At 45.5% G+C, this 21,860-nt stretch overlaps 2 protein-coding genes across 2 annotated transcripts in view; both read left to right on the top strand.

Moving 5' to 3' along the window:
* MEGF9 (multiple EGF like domains 9) overlaps nucleotides 1-5,312 on the top strand; it is a 49,219-nt gene extending 43,907 nt beyond the window's left edge. Inside the window, exon 6 of the mRNA XM_063409223.1 lies at nucleotides 112-5,312. Within this exon, the coding sequence (XP_063265293.1) occupies nucleotides 112-566 (455 nt within the window). The 3' untranslated portion in view covers nucleotides 567-5,312. The remainder of the gene's footprint in view (nucleotides 1-111) is intronic.
* A 4,716-nt stretch (nucleotides 5,313-10,028) lies between these two features.
* Nucleotides 10,029-21,860, top strand: part of CDK5RAP2 (CDK5 regulatory subunit associated protein 2) — a 69,108-nt gene continuing 57,276 nt past the window's right edge. The window contains exons 1-10 of the mRNA XM_063409370.1: nucleotides 10,029-10,611; nucleotides 10,770-10,837; nucleotides 11,499-11,566; nucleotides 14,927-15,037; nucleotides 15,844-15,920; nucleotides 16,661-16,781; nucleotides 18,216-18,367; nucleotides 19,267-19,429; nucleotides 20,742-20,795; nucleotides 21,210-21,329. Of these exons, the coding sequence (XP_063265440.1) occupies nucleotides 10,277-10,611; nucleotides 10,770-10,837; nucleotides 11,499-11,566; nucleotides 14,927-15,037; nucleotides 15,844-15,920; nucleotides 16,661-16,781; nucleotides 18,216-18,367; nucleotides 19,267-19,429; nucleotides 20,742-20,795; nucleotides 21,210-21,329 (1,269 nt within the window). The 5' untranslated portion in view covers nucleotides 10,029-10,276. The remainder of the gene's footprint in view (nucleotides 10,612-10,769; nucleotides 10,838-11,498; nucleotides 11,567-14,926; nucleotides 15,038-15,843; nucleotides 15,921-16,660; nucleotides 16,782-18,215; nucleotides 18,368-19,266; nucleotides 19,430-20,741; nucleotides 20,796-21,209; nucleotides 21,330-21,860) is intronic.

Raw genomic sequence — 21,860 nt, 5'->3', positions numbered from 1 at the left:
TAGCATTAATTACCATACTAACTGTGATATGAATGTCAAATCTCTTAGGTTTGTGTGTGATTTTCAGCTCAGCAGATTTTTTAATTGATCATTTTTTAATTTGTTTTGTAGAACCAACTCTTGGCCCAGAACCAACGGAGTTTACAACTTCTGCTCCAAATACCACCAAGGCCACATCCTTTTCCACAGCAGTGCTAAACAGTACTTTGTCACCAACAACTCTACAGACAATATTTCCTATAAGCTCTTCTGACAACAGCACCTCTGCTTTCGCAGATGTTTCATGGACTCAGTTCAACATCATTATTTTGACAGTGATCATCATTGTTGTGGTGCTGCTAATGGGCTTTGTGGGTGCTGTCTACATGTACCGTGAGTATCAGAACCGAAAGCTGAATGCTCCCTTCTGGACCATTGAGCTCAAAGAGGACAACATCAGCTTCAGCAGCTACCACGACAGCATTCCCAACGCTGACGTGTCGGGGCTGCTGGAAGATGATGGCAATGAGGTGGCCCCCAATGGACAGCTCACGCTGACGACTCCCATGCATAACTATAAAGCTTAGAGGTCACCCAGCTGCTCCAAAGTTTGCTTCTCAAAAAGGTGCAGGGCTTGTGGAAGGGCTGTCAGGATCCGTGCCAAGGCTCCACGCAGAGGAGTTTGCTCTTCAGATACTCTCTGGTGCCAGGCGTGCTGTAGCTTGCAGGTGAACAGAAGACAGTGCAGTACATCTGAATTTCAGGTAGTGTGGTGAAATGCATTCAGTGTCCTGTTCTCTATAAAGATCCATAGAATTCACTGTTGTTATAAACTGGATTATGCTGAATTGAAACATTTTTTATGAAGAGGTGGTGGGGCAGAGAGAGCAGAACCTCATGAAGAGTCAGAAGCTACTTGTTTTCCAGCCAACCCAGCACTTGTGTCTTCATCCTTTAGTTTGAGAAGTAGCTCATGAATTAACAGTGGAATTTCAGGAAACAGATCTTTGGAAAGGCATCATCTTCTTTCCTGATAGAAACTTGTTTGAAAAGGAGAACAAAAAAAAAAAGGGAAGTAATTGTTCACTGTACTACCAAAAGGCAAGTAGGAGGAGTGAGTTGCACACTTATAAAAGTCACCATTCTCTGTTCCCCCTAGGCAGGGAAACAGGAAAAAAAATCTCAAGAACATTTGAGTTAGGGAAGAGACTAAGCTTTTCCCTTTCTGAGTATTTATACAGGGTGATGATGCTATTAAGACATAGCAATCCATTTTTTTCTAGAAGGAGTTAATGAACTTGTATAGTTTCTGTGCAAGGGAAGACGACAAGACATCTCAGGGTTGCCATGTAAAAATAAAAGCCAGGCTTAATACCCTACCCTGATAGAAATGGTGTGTTCTGTATATAAAATGTAATATATCTTCTTGGAATTGTATTTGTAATTATTTGTAAAAAAGACAAGCAACCAACTGACCAACCAAAAAATCCCCAACAGCAAAACCATGAGCCCCTCCCCGACCTCTCCCACTCCCCAGGTCATGTTTTATCCTCTAGGTTTTAATTGTACAGCGGTTAGTGACGTTGTTTTAAAAAGAAAAAAAAATGAGGATTGTTTAAAATACTGTAAATGAGATGGCAATATTGTTGGAGCTGGGCCTCTGGCAAACACCAACTGCTTTAAGCTTTTCTTCCACTGTCTTTGAATAACTCCTTTTTTAGAGAAAATGTCAGTTCTCCCTACTTGTATCTGTCAAATGATGCCATTCCTTCAAATACAGAGTGGATACCAGTGTTGCCATGACTAGGGCTGAGTAGGTGTCCAAAAACTGGATGCACCAATGTATTCCTTCTTTTAAGTCTCTATCCAAAATGCAAATACACTGTCACAAACCCGCTGAGAGCCTGGGCTCAGTGGCTGAGGTTCTCCCAAGTGGGTGCTCATCGTGTGGAGGGATCCCACTGCCATCCCTGGAGGGCTGAGCTCAGCCTCTGGCCCCCTGAGGGCCAAAAGCAAAGGAATCCTGGATTTGGGTGGAAACAGCTTTGGGATGAAGAGCTCCCAGGACCCAGTCTGCGCTTCAAGGCTCAGAAGGTAAAAGTGCACAGATGCTTTCAGAATTTCAAGTAGCACAAGGTAGTGGTGGGGAAGGAGTTGTCAAAAAAACACTACAGGGAACAGGTTTTATGGACTCCTCTGGTTGTGGTGGGAGGCTGGTGGGCTGTTAGCAGAGAAAACAAGGAACAGGCAGCGTTGCACAGGGAGGTCAGACCATGGAGGTGCTGGGTTGGTGCCTGCAGTGTGTGTGCCTCAGGCTGTGCTCCCCGTGCCACCTGTCACACCCCTGAAATCAAACTACTACATGGGAACAGGGCAAGAAACAAATATTTCCCATCACTCTTGCCCAACCTCAGAGCTGCAGCTGCATTTGCTGTGTGTGGTGGGACAATGGTGATACAGGAGCTGGTGGATGCATCCTCTCAGCCAGGACAAAGTGAGTATTTCTCCAGATGAGAAATGGTAGAGAGAACATGTTGGTTATTTATTTGGTTTTTGGTGCTGTGAGGAGGTTTCTCTTATCTTTGGAAACTTGGGAAGGGGGGAAGTAGGTGATTCAAACACATGCTCAAGGATGCCATTTCTGCCTCAAAAACTCGCTGCCTGATTTAGAGATGAGGCATGGCAAGCCAGAGTGAAAATTGTTGAGGATGCCCAAGGGAAATGGTGAGGGCAGAATGTGGAATTGCATATAGGCCCAAGCTGATGGAAAAAAGCTGATGGAAAAACTCCCATTGCCTGTGGTGGGCCTGGGTGAGGTCTCATACTTCAGGTAATAAATCTGGCTCACGTCATTCAGAGCAATGTTACTTTTGTTATAAAACGGGGGAGGACTTGAGGAGAAAATCTGGATATTGCTAATTCTCGAGTTACTCATCAAACTTTTAAAGGCTGGTGATTATTTGGAGGTGCTGATCTAGCAATACACTTGCACTTGGTCACTTCATGGGGTGGGGAAAGGTAATTTAGGAAGTGTTGGCTTCTGGGACTGATGCTAGCAAGCAAATCGAAGGACAGGTTGTTCACTTTAATGTTTCTAAAATACTTTAGCAGACTTTTTCTCTCTGCCACAAAACACCTCTTCTTTAAATTTTGCTGTGACTGTGGGCTGCTTTGTAACAGGAACAGGCTTGGACTTTGTCTCACTGTAGAAATAGGGACCATCTGCTCAAGCAGAGCGTGGGCTCAGGTGCTGAGCCCTCCTAGTCCCTGCCTGGCACAGCACAGGAGGCGTTGGCACCTGGGCTGCTTCTGACATCCAAAGTAATGCAAAGGCTTTGTGTTTGGGAAGAGGAGGAGTCAGGATGCCCTGCAGGGCGGGACAGCTGCTGCCTGTGGATTGCACAGCTGGATGAAGGGATGGAGACAGCCTGGAAGATGTGATGGGAAGCTTAGCTGGGCAGGAAGGACCTGGCTGCCCAGATTTGGATGGCACAGGATGTTCCTGAACAGGGAGCACAGAGAGGATGTGGCACTGGCACCGTGCTTGTCAAATGGCAGAATGACTCAGCAGAGACACAGCAGCCACCTCCTGCCACCCAGCCTTGGCGCAGAGGAGCAACAGTAATAAAGGGAGATCGATGCCTCAGCAGGGAAAGGATAAACAGCTTCATGTTTGACTTTGGTGATGTGAGATCAGATCATCCATGCTCTTGCCAGTTCCCCTGGCACCACAGGAGGGGAGAAAGAAGCTGAGCTGGTTCTGTCTCAAGTCACCTTGGGTTGGATTGTATGTGGAGGGGTAGCAGAGCTCAAACACTTGTGCCAGGGTTCCTGAGGCCACCAGCACCACGATGTGTGTCCTCGCTTGTCATGAGGCTTCCCGGGTGCTGAGGTTTGTCCTGAGGTTGGGGTAGGGCAGGTAGACCAGAAGGGGACTCAGGGCAGTTCTGAGGCCCAGCTGAGCAGCCAGCGAGGGCAGGGTGGGGCATCTTGGTGACTTGTGGGGCTGAGGTGGCAGTCCAGGTGCAGTCCAGGTGCCCGTGGTGTCCCTGATGGGCCCTGTGGCCCCCTGTGCCTTGGAGTGCTGCCCAGCTCAGTGGTGGGGCTGTCCCAGGGAAGGGCACTCATGGCACGGGACAGCAGCTGCAGAGCAGAGAGGTGTGACAGGACAGGGGGGCTCTGGACAGGGACAGAGGAGGCTCTGGACAGGACAGGGGGGCTCTGGACAGGGACAGAGGAGGCTCTGGACAGGACAGGGGGGCTCTGGACAGGGACAGAGGAGGCTCTGGACAGGACAGGGGGGCTCTGGACAGGGACAGAGGAGGCTCTGGACAGGACAGGGGGGCTCTGGACAGGGACAGAGGAGGCTCTGGACAGGACAGGGGGGCTCTGGACAGGGACAGAGGAGGCTCTGGACAGGACAGGGGGGCTCTGGACAGGGACAGAGGAGGCTCTGGACAGGACAGGGGGGCTCTGGACAGGGACAGAGGAGGCTCTGGACAGGACAGGAGGGCTCTGGTGGGTGTGGGACAGCAGCTCCAGGGACCATCCCTGGCACTGTGAGGGCCCAGCTGGTCTGGCTGAGGCGAGTCCAGCTCGGCAGTGAAGGCAGTGGGACAGAATGAGCAGATGAAGGGCACAGGGCTGGGGTGGGACAGGGCTTGGGGCAGCCTGCAGGGCTCTCAGCTTGGGGGAGCTTTGGTGAGCACTGAGTGCTGCAGACGTGCAGGAAAGTGGTTGGGCTAATAAGCAGAGATGAGCTTGAATCTCGTGGACCACTGTAGCTGGATATAGCTTGAGGAGCACTAGCCCTGGGGAGCTGTCAGGAGATGTCAGCTACTGGAATGATAATTCCCTTGGACGAGGCTGAGCAAACTTAGCAAGCATTTAGGAAAGAGGAGGGGATATATCCAGCATCCTTCAGGTATCCTGGGCCAGTTAACCACTGCTGTGCAGCATCATCCTCTTCAGTGTTACAGGCAATGTAAATGTGGCAGAAAGTTTGCACAGTCTCCTTTAAATAAAGGATATAAAAATAGTTTTCTCTTTTAAGTGAAGTTCTAGAGTGAGCTCCCACAGGACTCTGCTCTTTATGTGTCAGAGGAATGGATTAAAATAAGAAAAATGTGGGCCATAAAAGTTGTACTTGCTCCCATCTGAAACCCATCAGTCTCACTCTACATCCAAATACGGTGTCTCCCAAGCATATGCTATGCTTACAAATGCATTTCTAAAAAGAAAAAGAAAAGTGTATGATTTGAATATATGTCAGAATTTATACAGAAGAATGTTATTTAAAATGAATAAAAATAAATGTATATAATTTGTATCTATGCCACTTGGATTTTTGCATTTGTGTGTTTGTTCATTGAATTTCAGCAGGAGTCTTCCCAGTGACAGAACGGATTGAATCCAATCTCATTCCAGTAATAACATTTGTTCCAAGAGAATTATTCCTTCATTATGCCCCTGTATGCTAGATGAGAACCAAGGCGCAAAATGTTTTCTCTCTTAGATATTCATAAGCACAGTTGACATTCTGTGTCGGAAAATCCAGCTGAAAAATGAGCCCTCTGATCTCTTGTGTCTGCCATGAACCATCCCAGCCCTCAGCTGTGTTTGGGAGCTCCACAGGCAATGACTGTTTTCCCACTGTTTTCTGTATCATTCACATGGACACATTTTGTCAGAGATGTGAATCACTAACAACCAAACCCTCAAGCAAAGCTGGAAATGGGTGAGGATATTGTATCACATTTTTCTCTGTGGCCACAGATGTCTTTCAAAGGCCATTTTTGTTACAGATACTCTGAAATCCACATCTGTGCCATCAGTTCTGGGAGTGTTTGCAGAGGGGCCTGTGGAAAACTTGCATTTCCTTCTCACTTGGCAGAGTTAGGAAATCGATTTTTATTTTGCAAACACAACTGCTAAAGGCTCTTTTTCTGTGAAAGCTGTGTCTGACTCTTCAGCCCTTATTAAGCAAAGAACTTGGAGAGGTGAGGCTTCATACAGTGAGTGAGCACATGGTTTTAAGTGTTCATTCAGATGTTTGACTGAGCCAGAGCTGTGTAAGTAAAGGCCACAGTGGTGAAATTCAAGGGAGTTTATTGAGACCTGATTTGCATTAGCAAAGCAGTTGGACTGTGCATGACTTAACTTAGGAAGAATCTTGCTGTGAACTGTGTGAGGAGGAGGCAGAACTGAGTCTGAACCAAGTCCCCAGAGCAGGGAGTGAGAACAGCAGGGTGAGGGGGAGCCGTGTTCAGCTGATGGTGACATCTGCCCTCCTTGTGCAGCACAGCAGGGCACGGCATGGCACAGCACGGCATGGCACGGCACAGCACAGCACGGCATGGCACAGCACGGCACAGCACAGCACGGCACAGCACGGCACAGCACAGCACAACACAGCACGGCACAGCACAGCACGGCACGGCATGGCACAGCACAACACAGCACAGCACAGCACGGCACAGCACAGCACAGCACAGCATGGCACAGCACGGCACAGCACAACACAGCACAACACAGCACAGCACAACACAGCACAACACAGCACAACACAGCACAGCACAACACAGCACGGCACAGCACAACACAGCACAACACAGCACAACACAGCACAACACAGCACAACACAGCACAACACAGCACAACACAGCACAGCACAACACAGCACAACACAGCACAACACAGCACGGCACAGCACAACACAGCATAACACAGCACAGCACGGCACAGCACAGCACGGCACAGCACAGCACGGCACAGCACAACACAGCATAACACAGCACAGCACAACACAGCACGGCACAGCACAGCACGGCACAGCACAACACAGCATAACACAGCACAGCACAACACAGCACGGCACAGCACAGCACGGCACAGCACAACACAGCATAACACAGCACAGCACAACACAGCACGGCACAGCACAGCACGGCACAGCACGGCACAACACAGCACGGCACAGCACAGCACAGCACGGCACAGCACAGCACAGCACAGCACGGCACAGCACAACACAGCACAACACAGCACAGCACAGCACAACACAGCACAACACAGCACAACACAGCACGGCACAGCACGGCACGGCACAGCACAGCACAGCACAGCACAGCACAGCACAGCACAGCACAGCACAGCACAGCACAGCACGGCACAGCACAGCACAGCACAGCACAACACAGCACGGCACAGCACAGCACAACACAGCACAGCACGGCACAGCACAGCACAGCACGGCACAGCACAGCACGGCATGGCACAGCACAACACAGCACAACACAGCATGGCACAGCACAGCACGGCACAGCACGGCACAACACAGCACAGCACGGCACAGCACAGCACAGCACAGCACGGCACGCCACAGTACGGCACGGCACAGCACAGCACAGCACAGCACGGCACAGCACGGCACAGCGAGCAGCTGGCTCCCTCCTGCTCACTCAGCCCCTCCACTGCAGTCACCATCAGTCCTTTCCCAGCCTTCCTTCAGGACTCTTTGCCGGAGGTGGGAAGGATCTCAGGCTGCCTTGAGAAGTAGGAAAGTTCCAACACGGCTTCCTGGCATGAGGGTTTAGTGTAATCTCCCCAAATGTGCTACTAATGAACTTAAGGTTAAACAACATTAAGCAGATTATCCGGAGGCGAGTTGTTAATTGCTTCTAAACAATTTCCCAGTCCTTTCTGCCCCTTGCAGCTTCCTGGTGCCACTGCAGGTTGTAAAACATTGGGCAGTGCAGTAACATTTCCCAGGGAAATTTTCCATCCTGGCCATGTGTATACAAGAATTATAGGACCACAGAATGGTTTGGGTTGGAAAGGACCCAGAAGATCATCTCGTTTCACCTCCTGCCACGGGCAGGGACACCTGCTGCTGGACCAGGTTACTCCAAGCCAGCTTGGCCCTGAACACTTCCAGGGAAGATGGACAGGGATGTATCTCTATAAATCCATGTCTTTGTCCATTAGACAGCCACTTCATGAAGTAATAAACTTCACAAGGAAGGCCTTGCTGATTTCCTTTAGCCTACAGTGTGCTGGACACAGGCTGTGACTGCAGACAGATGTGCTGTGTGTGCAGAGTGATTTACTCTGCACTTGTGCCTGATGGATGCTGATTTAAAGACCTACATCAAATATGTAACACCTCACTGAAACCTTAAACAAGAGCAAATTGGCATTATCCTTTCAAGTGAGCGGACTTAGTCATTTTATGAAGATCTGTGTAAATGAGGAAAACTCACATTTCAGCCTGGCTGATCAGATCCTGGTGCCATATGGCAGACCTGATTTTGTGAACTTAATTTCAGCTTGACAGAGGCCACTGCAAAAGGGTTTCAGTCACATAAGGTGACCAGTGTCCCTTGAGGTCTCTCATGGGGGAGTTGAAGGGACTGAACATCCCTTGGGGTCATCAGACCCCAAGTGCAAAGCATGAGGCATGTCCAATTGGACAGGAGAAGGGCTTAAGAGCTTAGTTGTGCTAAGTAGTGCCTGGCACTTCTGGCAGTTTGAGACTCTGCTGCAGCTCCATCATGCACTCGTACCATAAAGCTGAAAGAATTAAGCAGGGATGGGAAGCCCACCACGACTGCAGTGGCTGCTGCCACCAGTCTGGGCCATTTGACAGGGAAGTGTCAATCTAAACAGTGAGGTGCAGGCACATGGAGGAAATGGAGTTCACAGGGCACCAGGCCAACTGGGAATAATAAATTCACAGAATTGGGAATAATAAACTCACAGAGTTCATAGCCTGTGGTCAGCCCTTATCTGTGGCCTAATTCCTGGCCAGGTAAGAGTCCTCCTGAGACAGCCTAGAGGAAAGTGAGTGAAACCTGACCTGAGCTGGTACCAAACAGGAAACCAAATCCAAAAGAGGAAATCTAATGCACAGGGTCACTCGTGTGAGGTGAGTGTCCTGCTGGGATGGAGCTTCCTTGTGTTACAGAGAATGGTAAGAGCAAGTCCCAGCATGAGGCACCACTTGATGCTCGGTGCACTCCGGGAGCAGAGTGGCTGGAAGGCAGCTCAGAGGAAATTATCTGGTTGACAGTGGCTGAACATGTGCCCAGGTGGGCAAGCAGGCCAATGGCTCCTGGCTTGTACCAGCAATCGTGTGGCCACAGGACCAGGACAGTGATTGTTCCCTGTGCTGAGCGCAGGTGAGGCACCTTGAGAGCTGTGTCCAGTTCTGTGCCCCTTGTGAACAGAAAGATCTTGAGGAGCTGGAGCACATCCAGGGAAGGGAATGGAGCTGGGAAAGGGCTGGAGCAGCAGGAGAGGCTGAGGGAGCTGGGAAAGGGGAACTCAGTCTCAGAGAGAACTCCTGGCTCTGCACAACTCCCTGGCAGGAGGGGACAGCCGGGTGGTGTTGGGCTCTGCTCCTAGGGAACGAGAAAAAGGACAATAGGGAACTGCCTCAAACTGTACCGGGGAGGTTCAGATTGGACATCAGGAAAAATTTCTTCACAAAATGGGTGATTAGACATTAGGAAGGGACTGCCCAGAGAGGTGATGGAGTCACTGTGTTTGGAGGTGACTGGACATGGCACTCAGTGTGCTGGGCTGGGTGACACGGCGGGGATTGGTCAAAGGTTGGACGCCAGATCTCAGAGGTCTTGTCCAGCCTAAATAATTCTGTGACTCTCTGATGATGTAAATACTGCAAGGATGTATTTCAATCCCGCACGCAGGTTCTAAATGAATTAAAGGAAGGCAAGGATGCACAGCAAGGGTCTGGAGCTCCACCTGTGACCGGCACTGTCACCCCGGCCGTGCCCCGTGTAGGAGGGGCCACAACAGCAGCATTTAATCCAATTCAGTTTTTCCCGCTGTCCATGTTCTGAAATGTCCAATGCAGTTGCATTTTCTCCCACAAAATGTGGGAGGGCCCACACGCTTACAACTTTGCTTCACAAAAAGCCTCCCCGATTCATTCAAAACCCGCCTGCGTGGATGATGACAGCGGCTCCCTTCACCCCTGCCCGTTAGGATGAGCAGTGACCAGAATGTGGAACTAACAGGATTAGTCAACTAAATAACATGTTTATTTCTTCCGCCAAGCCCAAAGACGGCTTTGCGGTGCGGGGAACACAGTGAACATCAGCTCCAGCGGCTCTGCCGGGAGCCGGGGTCCTGCTGCTTCCCTTCAAAAGCCTCTTCTCAACGGGAACACTTTCGGAGCAGGGCCGGGGGAGCGGCGGGGATCACCGTGTCCCCGCTCCCCGGTGTCACCTCGTCCTCCCGGGCGGTCGGTCCCGGGCTCCTTCCCTCACTCGAGATGGCGCCCGGCCACTGTGTCCCCGTGCCCGGCGGCCCCGCCCGCTCTGCCCTCAGCCAGCATGGCGCTGCCCGCGCAGCGGGGCGCGCTGCCCTCAGCAAACATGGCGGCCCCCGTTCGCTTCCCCCGTGCCCGCCCTGCGCGCAATGCGTGCCGGCTTCAGCGGCTTCAGCGCGCCCGACGCAAAGATGGCGGAAGCGATTGCGGGCGTTTGAATTCCAGGGAAGCCGCCAAATCCGCGCACAAAGGCGGCGGGAGCCGCGGGAGCCGCTCGGCAGCTCCATGGATTCTCTGCCGGGGGAGGACCCGACGCTGCCGCTGGCGTTCGAGGGCAGGTACGGGGCGAGCTGCGGGGCGGGGATGCGCTCAGGCGGCGCGGGTGCGTGTGGCGGGGCCGGGCCCGCCGGCCGCGGATGGGGACACGGGGACAGCGGGACAGGGGACAGCCCCCCGGTGTTGTGCTCTCAGCACTCTCCTCCTGCTCATTCCCCAGCGCCAGCGGCCTCCAGCTGCCCGACATCTCCCGCGGGGACCCCCAGCCCTGCCCGCCCGGCGGACAAGGTAAGGCTGGATCGCGGCCGGAGCCCGCACATCCCTGCCGCGCCTCGGTGCTTCACGCTGGTCTCCAAACCTGGAGGAAAAACCCTTCAAACTTGCGGCAAAAAGGCAAAAGAAAAAAAAAAACAACCAGAAGACAAAAAAAGGCTTTTAAGTGATGCGCTTTTTTAGTTAATGTAAGAGTCTTTAAGACCACGGAGCGCCAGCAGCTGCTGCCGTGACTGTTGCCTGTGGTCATTAGGGCTCGCAGCCTTACATAAGATGATCAGCGGTTCTGTTCAGCCAGTACTTAAAATACTTGGAACATCCAGCGAGGCCGTGCTGTCTGTTCACATTGTGCTCAGGGTTAGGGGAGCTGCACGCTGTGCATCATCCAGTTCTTGCTCTCAGGGTTTATGCTTGACAGCGCACCTCGCACAGCCGAATTCCAGTGTACATCATAATTTAAATGGGTGATGGAATTGGGGAGTTTAAGTGATAGACAGCTTACTGTGATCAGAAAGGAATGCAGCTGCTAACATGTAATGTAAACTGGGGGCCAAGCAGTGCCTCTTTCACTTCCCAGAAGGTTTTGTTATGTTTAGATTAGTGTAGACCTTTGCCAAGTTGAAGCCCTACTTAGAGAGACTCTCTCTGAACTTGTTCTGTCTTCTTCAATGTGCAGTGGTACCAGATGTGGCAGAAGACACAGTGTCACCAACTCGAGCTCGGACCATGAAGGACTATGAAAATGTAAGCAGAACTCCTAATGTAAGACTCAGTGACAGATTTATGGCCAAGATGTTTCCAGCGTGCTGGCTGAAATGTTGACCCTTAGTTTGTGTCAGTTGACACACATCTTGTGGAGGTGTGATGTCCTGACCAGGTGAATGTCCCTGTCCGTGCTTTGAACCTCCATTTCTTAAGTGTTGCTTTCAAAAGCCGAGGCAAGAATTTGTTGTTCAGAGCAGGCAACTGCTGTGCTGAAGTTGTGAAACAAAATTGGCACCCTCTGCTCAAAAGCTCCTGCAGCTCACCAGAAACATCAAAACTTGGTTTGCACATCTGCTGTTGATTTATTTTGGGAGGCATCAAGTTTATTTTCATTTAGGTTAGTGCTGGATTTGGCTTTTTAATTCATTGACTACAATATAATGCCTTTTAAGTTTATAGTATGAGTGTGCTTGGAATGCTGGTGTTGTAGAAGTCTATATCACTGTGACAGTTTTGTAGATGAAAGAAAGTATTTTGGCACTTACTAGAATATAAAGGAAAACATTAGGTTTTAAAAATATGCTAACTGTATTGGCTTTTTAAATTGAATAAGACAGTTGTTTATGTCTGCTGAATGATGATTTGATTGGGGTGTGTTGCCGGACAAGTTCCCTGTTAAGGACTAGAGTGAAAAACTTTTAAGATATTGTGGTGTGAAGAAGCTGTAGAGGGGAAAGCAATCTAAAATCTCTGAGATGATTGCTACAGATAAAGGCTGTGGCTGCTGCCTTTGGGCTGTGCCAAGAGTCTGCAGTTCCAGTGCACTGCTGCTGTTACCTTTTGTGGCAATGCTGTGTTTGAAATGAGTATTTCTTACAAACTCTTTCAGTTTCTTGTGGCCTTATAACCCCCTGAGGAGACAGCTCTGCTCTTTGCTCAGAATTTAAAGCTCGTTTTGGAAAGGCTTTGGTGAAGGATGTTTTTTGCAGCCTGTATCTATTTCCCCTCTCTCTCTTGTTTCTGTGTGTTGGCTGGGGTAGACAGACACTGCCTTGGCTTTGGTGTGTGCTTAAAATCACTTCCTGTGATGTGTGCCAAAGACCTCAGTCCAGAATATACATTTTGCTAGTGGTTTGCTATCTGCAGGGTTCCTGGGCACAGGAAAAAAGTTGCACAAGGGAGGAAAAATCTGTTTGTCCTGTGTGATGCAGAGCAGGGGCCTCCCCACAGGTCTGGCATCCTGGTGTGCTCAGACCCCTCATGTTAAACTGAGCTGTAAAATTCCCATGGGATGAGAACTTTTATGGATGCCAGCAGTGTAATGAAGCTCAAAGATCCAGTGATGTGAAGGAAGAAGAATATACATTAAACACCATTAAACTGATTTCTATAACTGTTGTTCATACAGGCTATAAGAAGGATGTAATGAAAAGAATGGGCTCTGGCCTCGTAGCTCAGAGAGAACAGGATGGATGTGATGACCCTTAAGTGGGCTAAAAGGTGTAGGAAAGGTCCTTTAATGTTTATACCTGGAGAAGGTGCTGAGCTGGATCATGTTGGAGGTGCAGATTTTGGGATTATTTATGGTGTCCCACTTTGTTGCAGTATAGAGGTAACCATTCAATTATAGAAAACATGATTACATGGGCAAAGTGAAAAGCATCTCAGAGGAGGAGTTTGTTATGGGTAGTGAGTAATGAGGTGTTCATGAACAGAAAGGGTGATGGGCATCAAGTAAAGGAGCTGAGTAATCATATTTGTGGGTTTCTTTCTTGTCTCTCCAAACCCACTTAGAGTTTTGCAGCATTTATAGTTGGAAACTGTTGTGCTGTAAAGCCACAGCCACTGCTGACAGATCCCTTTTGAACAAAACTGGCTCCATGCAGACTTGGAGAGGAGCTAATCTGAGCTAGGATTTGCTGCCATGCTGTTCATGCTGTGGAATATTCTGTGCAGTGTGTATATCACTGTCTTGGTTTTCATTCCTTTTATTTAAATACAGAAATCAAAATGCATAAAGGAAATAAGACTGAGTCTTCAAATGCATAAATTCAGAGGACTGCCATTAAAATCTTTTTGCAGTGTGAACTTTCTCACATTTTACACATTTGCTTTCATTAAGCAATAACTTTTAAATTGTCTGCGTGCTCTAACTTTCATCCAAGAAACTGAACATCAGAGATGACATTTGTTTCACTCCTTGGTTTATGATTGCATAGTCTGTTTCATTTGCCTTTTGAAAATATTACCCTTAAACACTTTGGTTTATCTCTGTTGCCACTGAAATACGTGTAACAAGAGTTGTGAAATGCTGAATGCTTTTGAAATTATTTTTTCCTTTTGACTCAGAAATATATTGAGTGTATGGAGACTAATTAGAAGTTCAGCTGGTGCAACTTCAGAGTGTTTTTGTCACTTGGACTTTTTCTGAATGAGCAGGGACTGCAGGGAATGATTTACTGACAGGTTGCTTCAGGCTGTGGGAACGACCCACAAAGTTTATGGAGGATTTTCAGCTGCTCGGATGATTTTCACTTTTGTGAATAATGATGAGGCAGCTTGCTGGGCAGGGATTATTAAACTGAAGAATTGTTTGCAGATGCAAGTTCTGAGTGCAGTTACAGAGAGTAATCTTGTGTTTCACAAGCCAAATATTTTGGAAATTGTATTGCTAATAATTTTTACAAATAGCACTACAATAGTAGTGTTCTGGAAAAGCCTACATAAATATTTCATTAGTAGCTCTGTAACATATTAGATTTCCATTTGCTGAAAGCATCTGGCAGGGGGCATGAGTCTTTTTTGAATGAATGTTTTATGCTTAATATCTTAAAAAATTTTAGAGGAAGACTCCTTTCTTTAATGAAACTATCAACTAAGTTACTGCTTCTACAAGGAAGGCTAAAAGTGGTCAGCAAATTTTCCCTAAAGAATTGCACTATGAATTATGGGATGGGATAAAGGTTTTATTGGTGTTCCATTGGGCTCACTTGTGTGCTTGTGGCTTTTCTTGCTGTGAATAAAGTTACCTGTGTCCTGTTAATGAAGCTGCCTTCCCTTTCTTCTTTACTAAGAAAATATTTCTGTTTCAACATGGTATTTCGTTCAAGTTCTGTCATTTAGAAGTACTTAATGTTGTTTTATTCAAAAATCTCTCCTGAATTCTTATTGTGTGAAGTCAGTCAGTGTTTTGATACTTGAGATAGTTCAAAGGGCACAAGACTATGTATTATATATTTAATTTACACCTTCACAATTGGACCTGTGTGTGTCACCCACATGTATGTATGGGTTTAAATAGGTCAAGTGGGTGGAATTCCAAAAATTCCACTGGTGAAAGCAAAACTGTTGGAGTTTTTTTTTTTTCTTTTTTCTTATATTATCTTTCTTCTTTCACAGCAAATCACTGATCTGAAAAAAGAAAACTTCAACCTGAAACTCCGTATTTATTTTCTGGAGGAGCGAATGCAGCAGAAGTTCGATGGTCCCACTGAAGAAATCTACAAAATCGTAGGCATTTAGAATCATTTCCTGGAACTGTGTCTCTTTTTGAAGAGTTTGTTTTGTGGGAAGGTTGCCTCTTTCACTTGACTTTTAGGTCTCTTTTTTGTCATTGCAAATTTTGGTGTGATTATTTTATTCTCGCCTTATCCTTTTCAGTAATAACTAAATTAAAGTGACCTCAACAGGTTCTTTCCTCAGGTCTCTTTTCCATGATGGAGTGGAAACTCAAATCTCTCTTGATGCATGTTTCAGTAGTTAAGAACATAAATCTGTGTTTGGGTAGATGACAATTGCAGCTGAATATTGCTGCCTGGTCTTCTCCACTGGTGACTTTTTGTAATTGCTGATGTGTTGAAATGATGTTTGTCAGATTCCTGGCCAAGGAGTTCTTTGTACAATTACATCATGAGAGGTTTCCTCAGGCTATAACAAAATAATTCAAAAATTACTAAAAACCTCTGTAGTTGATAAAATCGAGTTTTGAAAAGAAAATAAAAATCTTGTAGCTTAAAAAAAAAAAAGCTTGGAAACCCAAGAAATTCCCAAACTGAAGTGCAGTACTCTCTATTAGAGCAGTTAAGTGTGTGTGCAGGGGATTTGTATTGCTTGAGTGCAATGGTCCTTAATGCTGTTGATATTTCTGGAAGACTTGAGCCTTGCAAAGGATGTCTTTGAACAGCTAAATGTCTATTCTTATCCCATTGATGCTTTATATTTGCTGGTCCAGGCAAGAAGTAATCTACACACTGCAAATAACTTTTGGGATGGGTGATCTTCCAGTTCTTTCCAGACATTTTCATTTTTTGTCACAGAACATTGAGCTGAAAGTGGAGATAGAAAGTCTGAAGCGTGAACTGCAGGAGAGGGAGAAGCTGCTCATCAAGGCCTAGTAAGCATCACTTTATTTCTTGATGTCCATTGCTTAGGATTTGTTTCTATGTGTTTTTTCCCTAATGCTTTAGGAATTGGAGGATTTAAAGAGCATTTATTTAGAAATGTCTGGTTTAAAACTAATCCAGACTGGCAGCTGTTGATTACCCCACGGGCCTCAATTGCAATGGAATTTTCTTTGTTTTCCTGAGGACCAGATGAATTTTGTTTGATCTCTCCAGGTTGCTCAAAGGGGATTGCTGTGCTTTGAAGGGAACCTTGTTCAAGGTCATGCTAGAAAGCAAAGTTTAGGTGGCAGTCATGAGTATTTGGTCATCTGGTGTTGAGTAAGGAGACACTGCCTGTTCTTTTCTCACAAGGTGTTAACAAATACTGAGAAGGCAAATGGAGAGATCTCAGCAGCTCCATGTCTTCAGTTTATTCCATTGCTGCTGTCTGTAGAAAACACAGCTCTGCTGAAGGGTGTATAGTGCTTTATTTGGAAGCTTTAGAAATATAAAGGAAATGTTTCACTTTTTCATCATACATCTAAAATGCTTCTTTATCCACTGTGCCAAGGCTTGCATGTGGAACTCATGGGCACCACCCAAATTGCTGCATAGTCTGTAGATATTTGTATTTAATTTAAAATGATGAGCAGGTACAGAGGAGGTGGAAAATGCTTGAGCATAATCCAGTGGCACCTGGAATGTTTTCCACGTTGATATGCCCTGGGGTTTGTCTGTGACTGTCTTTCAGTAAGGCACTGGAAAGCCTGGCCCAGGGTGGTGATGCTGAGGTGCAGCGTGGGAGAGAGGCACAGAAGAAGATGCAAGAGATGGAGGAAATGCTGACTGGCAGGATAAACCTTCTGGAAGAGGTGAGTGACCACAGCTGAATGAATAATAAAGAATCACTGCTGTCTTTGTACTGTTCTATGAGATTTGATACTGTGGTGAACCTGTATTTTCATTATGTCTTTTTTGATTCCTCACTATCTGTGCGTGAGACAGTTTATTGCTGCATTTATTGTTGAGTTCTGGTTACTTTAGAGGGGGATTGTAGTGTAAAGGGAAGGGACCCACAGGGATAATTGAAGTCCATTTAAGTGAGTTCCTTCAGGGAGGAGGAAGGGGAATTTGCATGACCTCTTATTCATTTTAGGGAACTGAGATTTCTGAAAGCATTCTTTGTGTGGTAGATAAGTTCTTAAATTGCTTCCTGTGTCCCAAATCAGGCAGTCAGGCTGGTGCTTTCCAGCTCTGCTAGGCTGAAGAGCAGATTTTCTGATCTCATGGAGATGGGGTATTTTCTGTAGCCCAGAGATAGTGTTGGCCTGTGACATTAATTTTATTCTGCTTATGAATTCAAACACTGCAGTGTGGTTTTAGTCACAGGTTTACACACCACCATGTAATTATATAGATCCAGGGAGTGCTAACAAAGATTAATTTTTTTAAGAGTTCTTGATTAAGAGCTGAATGTTGGCAAAACAGCTTTTCAGGACAGGGGTTGAGTGGGGAAGTTCAGTGGTGAAGGAGCTTTTCCTCTCCCTCCCCCAAAGAGATGCTTTTAGTTTAGATGTGAAGGCAGGAGGGGAATGACTTATTAGGCTACAAGGAGGCTTTTATTTCATAGGAAACCAAATTGAGTGAGCACAACAGAGAAGCTTGCAATGTCAAAATGAAGATCTGAATCAAATTTGATGTAGGATGTGGCAAGTTGTTTTGTGTGTCTTTTGTTTTGGTGTTCTCCATCTCTGGGAGTTGGGTCACCCAGAGGAAGTTGACTGAAGTCTCTGGCTGTTATCTCCATTTCTTTTGCTGTTCAAGAGAAAAATGTCTGGTTCATACTTTATCAATTCTTGCACAGTATTATAAATGATGTTGGAAAGAGTTCCAATTAGCTCCAGTGAGCTTGGGAATATTAATTTTATTGAACAAAAAAGCCCTTCTTTAACCTCTTTAATTTAAGTGCAGCTATTTATTATGATAGTGAGAGGACAGTGGGACAAAACCATGTTGTAATTGCTAAATCTAAAACCACAGCATAGGGACACTTTTGTTTCCAGTTATGTTATCAGTTAGGGCATTTTTTATTTCTTTGAAACAAATTTCCCTTCTTTCTGTACCACAGAAAGTGGATTAATCTTGAAAATGCAGACACAGAGTTCAGAAGCATTTACAAAGAGCTTGATAAAAGTTCCTAAATTAAACATCCTGACATATGTTGGGTTGAAGAAACTTCAATATGTGAAAAAAATTCATGAGCATTTAGTTCTTAAAAGCATCAGGATTGTGTGTTTTAATTTCAGAATCTTAAAGCTGCCCAAGAAGAGGTGGAAAAAGCCCTTGCAATGACAGAGAAGGAGAAAGCTCTGAGAATTGCTGCTGAGCAGAAACTTGCTTCAATTATGAATCCCCCTGCCAGGGATGTGGACAAGGTTGCAGCAGCTGAGAAAGACAGGTCAGAAGTGTTGCCAGTAATGTTTCTTACTGCTGGAATTCTTCATTGTTAAAGTGTGAAGATTCAGCACGGGCTCGGGTTTGATGAGTTTGGTCCTGGCCTTGAGTACAGGAGAGTTGCTGTCCATCCATGGAGTGAATCACAGCACAGTTCAGTGCTTTGTGGAGCAAAGTCATCTTTAAAAGTTCTCTGAAAGCCTAAAAGGGTCAAGATGTGTGGTAAGCTCATGGGTCAGGCTGGTAAATTTAATGGGAAGGGAAACACTTCAGAAATACTTTTACAATCCAGGTTACAAAACAGGAGCAAGCAGAGATGGCATCTTATGCTGCAAAGTTTTCATGTGTAACACTCAGGTCTGTCAGAAAACATCATTATTGTTCTTGGAATAGTGGAATTGTGAAGATGTGTATTGACAAAAGACAACAGCACTGACCTGACCTGGTGTTTTTAGTGTGGGGTTTGTTTTTTTTGTGTGTCTTTATGTGAAATGAGAACCACTTAAATACAAATGTAGATGAAACTGAGTGCTTGAGAGGCACTTGCTGAAGGCGTGTGAGGATGTGGTGTGTGGGCTAAGAAAGGAAATGGATTAATAGGGTTTTTGTGAGTGCTGTAAAGGACAGCAATGTAAGTAAAATATTGAAACTGAACTGTTGATATTTGAAGTGGTATTGGAGGAAAATAAGAGTGAGCACTTTGCAGATAGCTCAACTCTCTTTGCTTATGTTGAAGTTGCAGCACTTATTCATGTTTTCCAGGGTTATGAAAGTCCTTCCTTAAGTTCTACAAGTGTTGTCTTGAGTCTTCACTTAGGAGAGTTGTCTGCAAGATTTACTGCAATGACTGGAGAATTGGTGGTAGATGGTGCAAGATTAATACTTAAAATCTTGTAATTCTAGACTTATAGAGCAACTGAATCTGTCACTGAAAAGTAAAGAAGCTCTAATTCAACACCTCGAAAAGGAAAAGTCTCAGAGTGGATCTTCTGATGGGAACTTGCCAGCAGAAAAAATCAGAGAACTTACCATTGCTTTGAGGCTTGAAAAGGATAGTGAGATAGAGGTGAGGAAACTGCCTGGTGAATTATGTTATAATTCTCATGGGGGGTAGGATTTTAAAGGTTTTTGTGCATGACACTATGTGAGTGACATCAGCCAATTGTTTAAAATATTATGTCCTCCTCAATTTTCCATTTCCTTGCCATTCATGGGTTATGCTGTGGCTTGGTGGGCAATATTCATCCTTATTCATCCATTCCTTCAGTGAGAGTTGTGTTTCTCACTGACTGGATGTGGAACAGAGACAGTAAAACTGCTTTACAGAAGTATATATTAGAGAAATCCTAGATGTTAATAGATCCCTCACTGGATGACATAACTGCTATAAAAGTTAAAAATGTGACTTGAGAATTCCTTCTTGGGAAGTGTCTCTGCTGTTATGGTCTGAAAAAAAAGCTGTGGTAAGGGAAGTAGGCGGAAAAACACCTCATGAAATAAAGTGCAAGTTTATCCTTTAGCTTACAAAAGGTACAAGAATCAGTCTTTTATTTCACTTGGCTCCTAAACAGGAAGGCAGAGATCGTGAAAGCTGGAATGTAGAAACAGGATCTGAGGCTTGTTCTCTTTTTTTTTTTTTTTTTTTTTTTTTTTTTCCCTATTGGTTATTCGAAGACAAAATTAAAGCTGGCAGAATTAAAAAAGTTAATTATGGAGGCTGTCAGGCATTTGAGAATTTTTCTTCCCTTTTGTTTTGGAACTTAATATTGCTCAGCTCAGTACATACACACTTTTTTGTCTGTGTCAAGAATTTTCTGTGATTGGATTGATTAAAGGTAGTAAAAGTTTTCAGTTCTAGGTGGTCTTGCAATTAAATCAATCTGTGCCAGGAAAAAGCACCCTGGTTTCACAAGAGTATTTGTGTGTCAAGGTGAAAACAGTGTCATCTTTAATCATTTCACAGGAGGTGGGCAGAGTGCATATGATCATTTGAGGTGCAGTATTGGAGAAAAAAATCTGATTAATACCTTTGCACAACTCTGGTTTAATGTATGATTACTTTTTAAAACAAAATAGTTCTGTAACCTCCCCAGGGAAAAGTGCTAATTAAAATCTCTTGATAAAAGCATCTTGCTGACAAAGATAAATGTCACATAAAAATGCACCTCTGTTAACTCAGCAAGTGCAGCTGTTGTGTCTCATGGAAGAACATGTTTTGAGGGTTTTTCTTCTCTTTTCTTGTTTTTTCTTCTTGATTTGGACTGGCTTATTTTGTGCCCAGGGTTTTTAAGCTCATTTTGCTTCACTTTAATGCTTAATGAGTGTATTTGTGTTGAGAATGAATTACAGTGACCATAACAACTGCTTTGTTCTTACAGGCTCTTAGAATGGAGCTTAAAAATGAGAGAAGTTCCTTAGGAAAAAAAATTCAGGTCGGTTCCAGATTTATTTCTGTTTCCTTGACCCCTTACAGTGTGTGTTGGGCTCCCTCTCTTATCCTTTCATAGGCACAGGAGGCCTTGACTCCAAGGGAAGCAGAGCAAATCCTCTGTTAAATTCTCTTTTATATGGGATGGCAGGAAGACCCCTCCTGTTTTTAAAGCAATTTTCAGTAAAGCTGATGCACACACTCATCAAATATTGAAGCTGATGCTTGTGGCCTGCCCCTTTCTTATACAATATTCCAGGCACATCTTTAAGATGCTGCCTCTCATTTTGGGGACTGTATTTTATGTTGGTAATCTGAGTAATAAGCTCCAAGTACTCTGAGGGAATGTACTTATTAATGTTCAGTTACAGTATCTCTTAGTGGGAAGTTAATGCAACTTTCACATAATCTAATTTAGTCACTCCAAGAAGAGCTACAAGAGAGAGAAAATGAGCTTGCTGTTGAAAAGAAGAATGGTTTGAAAAGGGATAAAACTATCCAAGGACTCACTATTGCCTTAAAAGCAAAGGAAAAAGAGGTAAGGGTGATTGTGATCCTGCTGATTTGTTGAAGTACCCTGGAGGGGGGCTGGTGTGTGTGTGGCAGGGTCTGATTTCACTGGAACCATGAGGAGGCTTTGAGTGGGTCCCTGTCACTGCTGTCACCTCTCCAAGCAGTTCTCCTTGTCTGCAGTTTGGGCTCTTGCACTGGAGGAGAGAGGAGAAAGTGTCAGTTAAGTATCTTCCTCCCTTAAGAACCTGAAAGAAAAATGTTTTCAGTTGCATGCTGATTTTTATCAGCTCTGAGCACCACTTAGAAGATACCAGGGGTATTTTATGTTGTTGAGTAAGTGGAGCTGTCAAAGGCAGCTAAAATGAGAGAGGTCAACATCAGCTGAGATTCAGATTGGGTGGAAGAGTGGGAAATACTTCACTTCCATGATAGGCAGCCTAGTGAGCGTATAAGAGCAAGAATTGCTTTATATAAGATTTACTATGATGCATTTGGTGTTCTTGAAAGTGTTTTGTGTAGCTGGATGAATGTTTAATGAGATGGGGTAGAAATTACT

The sequence above is a fragment of the Prinia subflava genome, chromosome 12 (assembly GCF_021018805.1).
Source record: "Prinia subflava isolate CZ2003 ecotype Zambia chromosome 12, Cam_Psub_1.2, whole genome shotgun sequence".
Taxonomy (NCBI): domain Eukaryota; kingdom Metazoa; phylum Chordata; class Aves; order Passeriformes; family Cisticolidae; genus Prinia; species Prinia subflava.
This window is presented reverse-complemented; position numbering and strand designations above follow the sequence as displayed.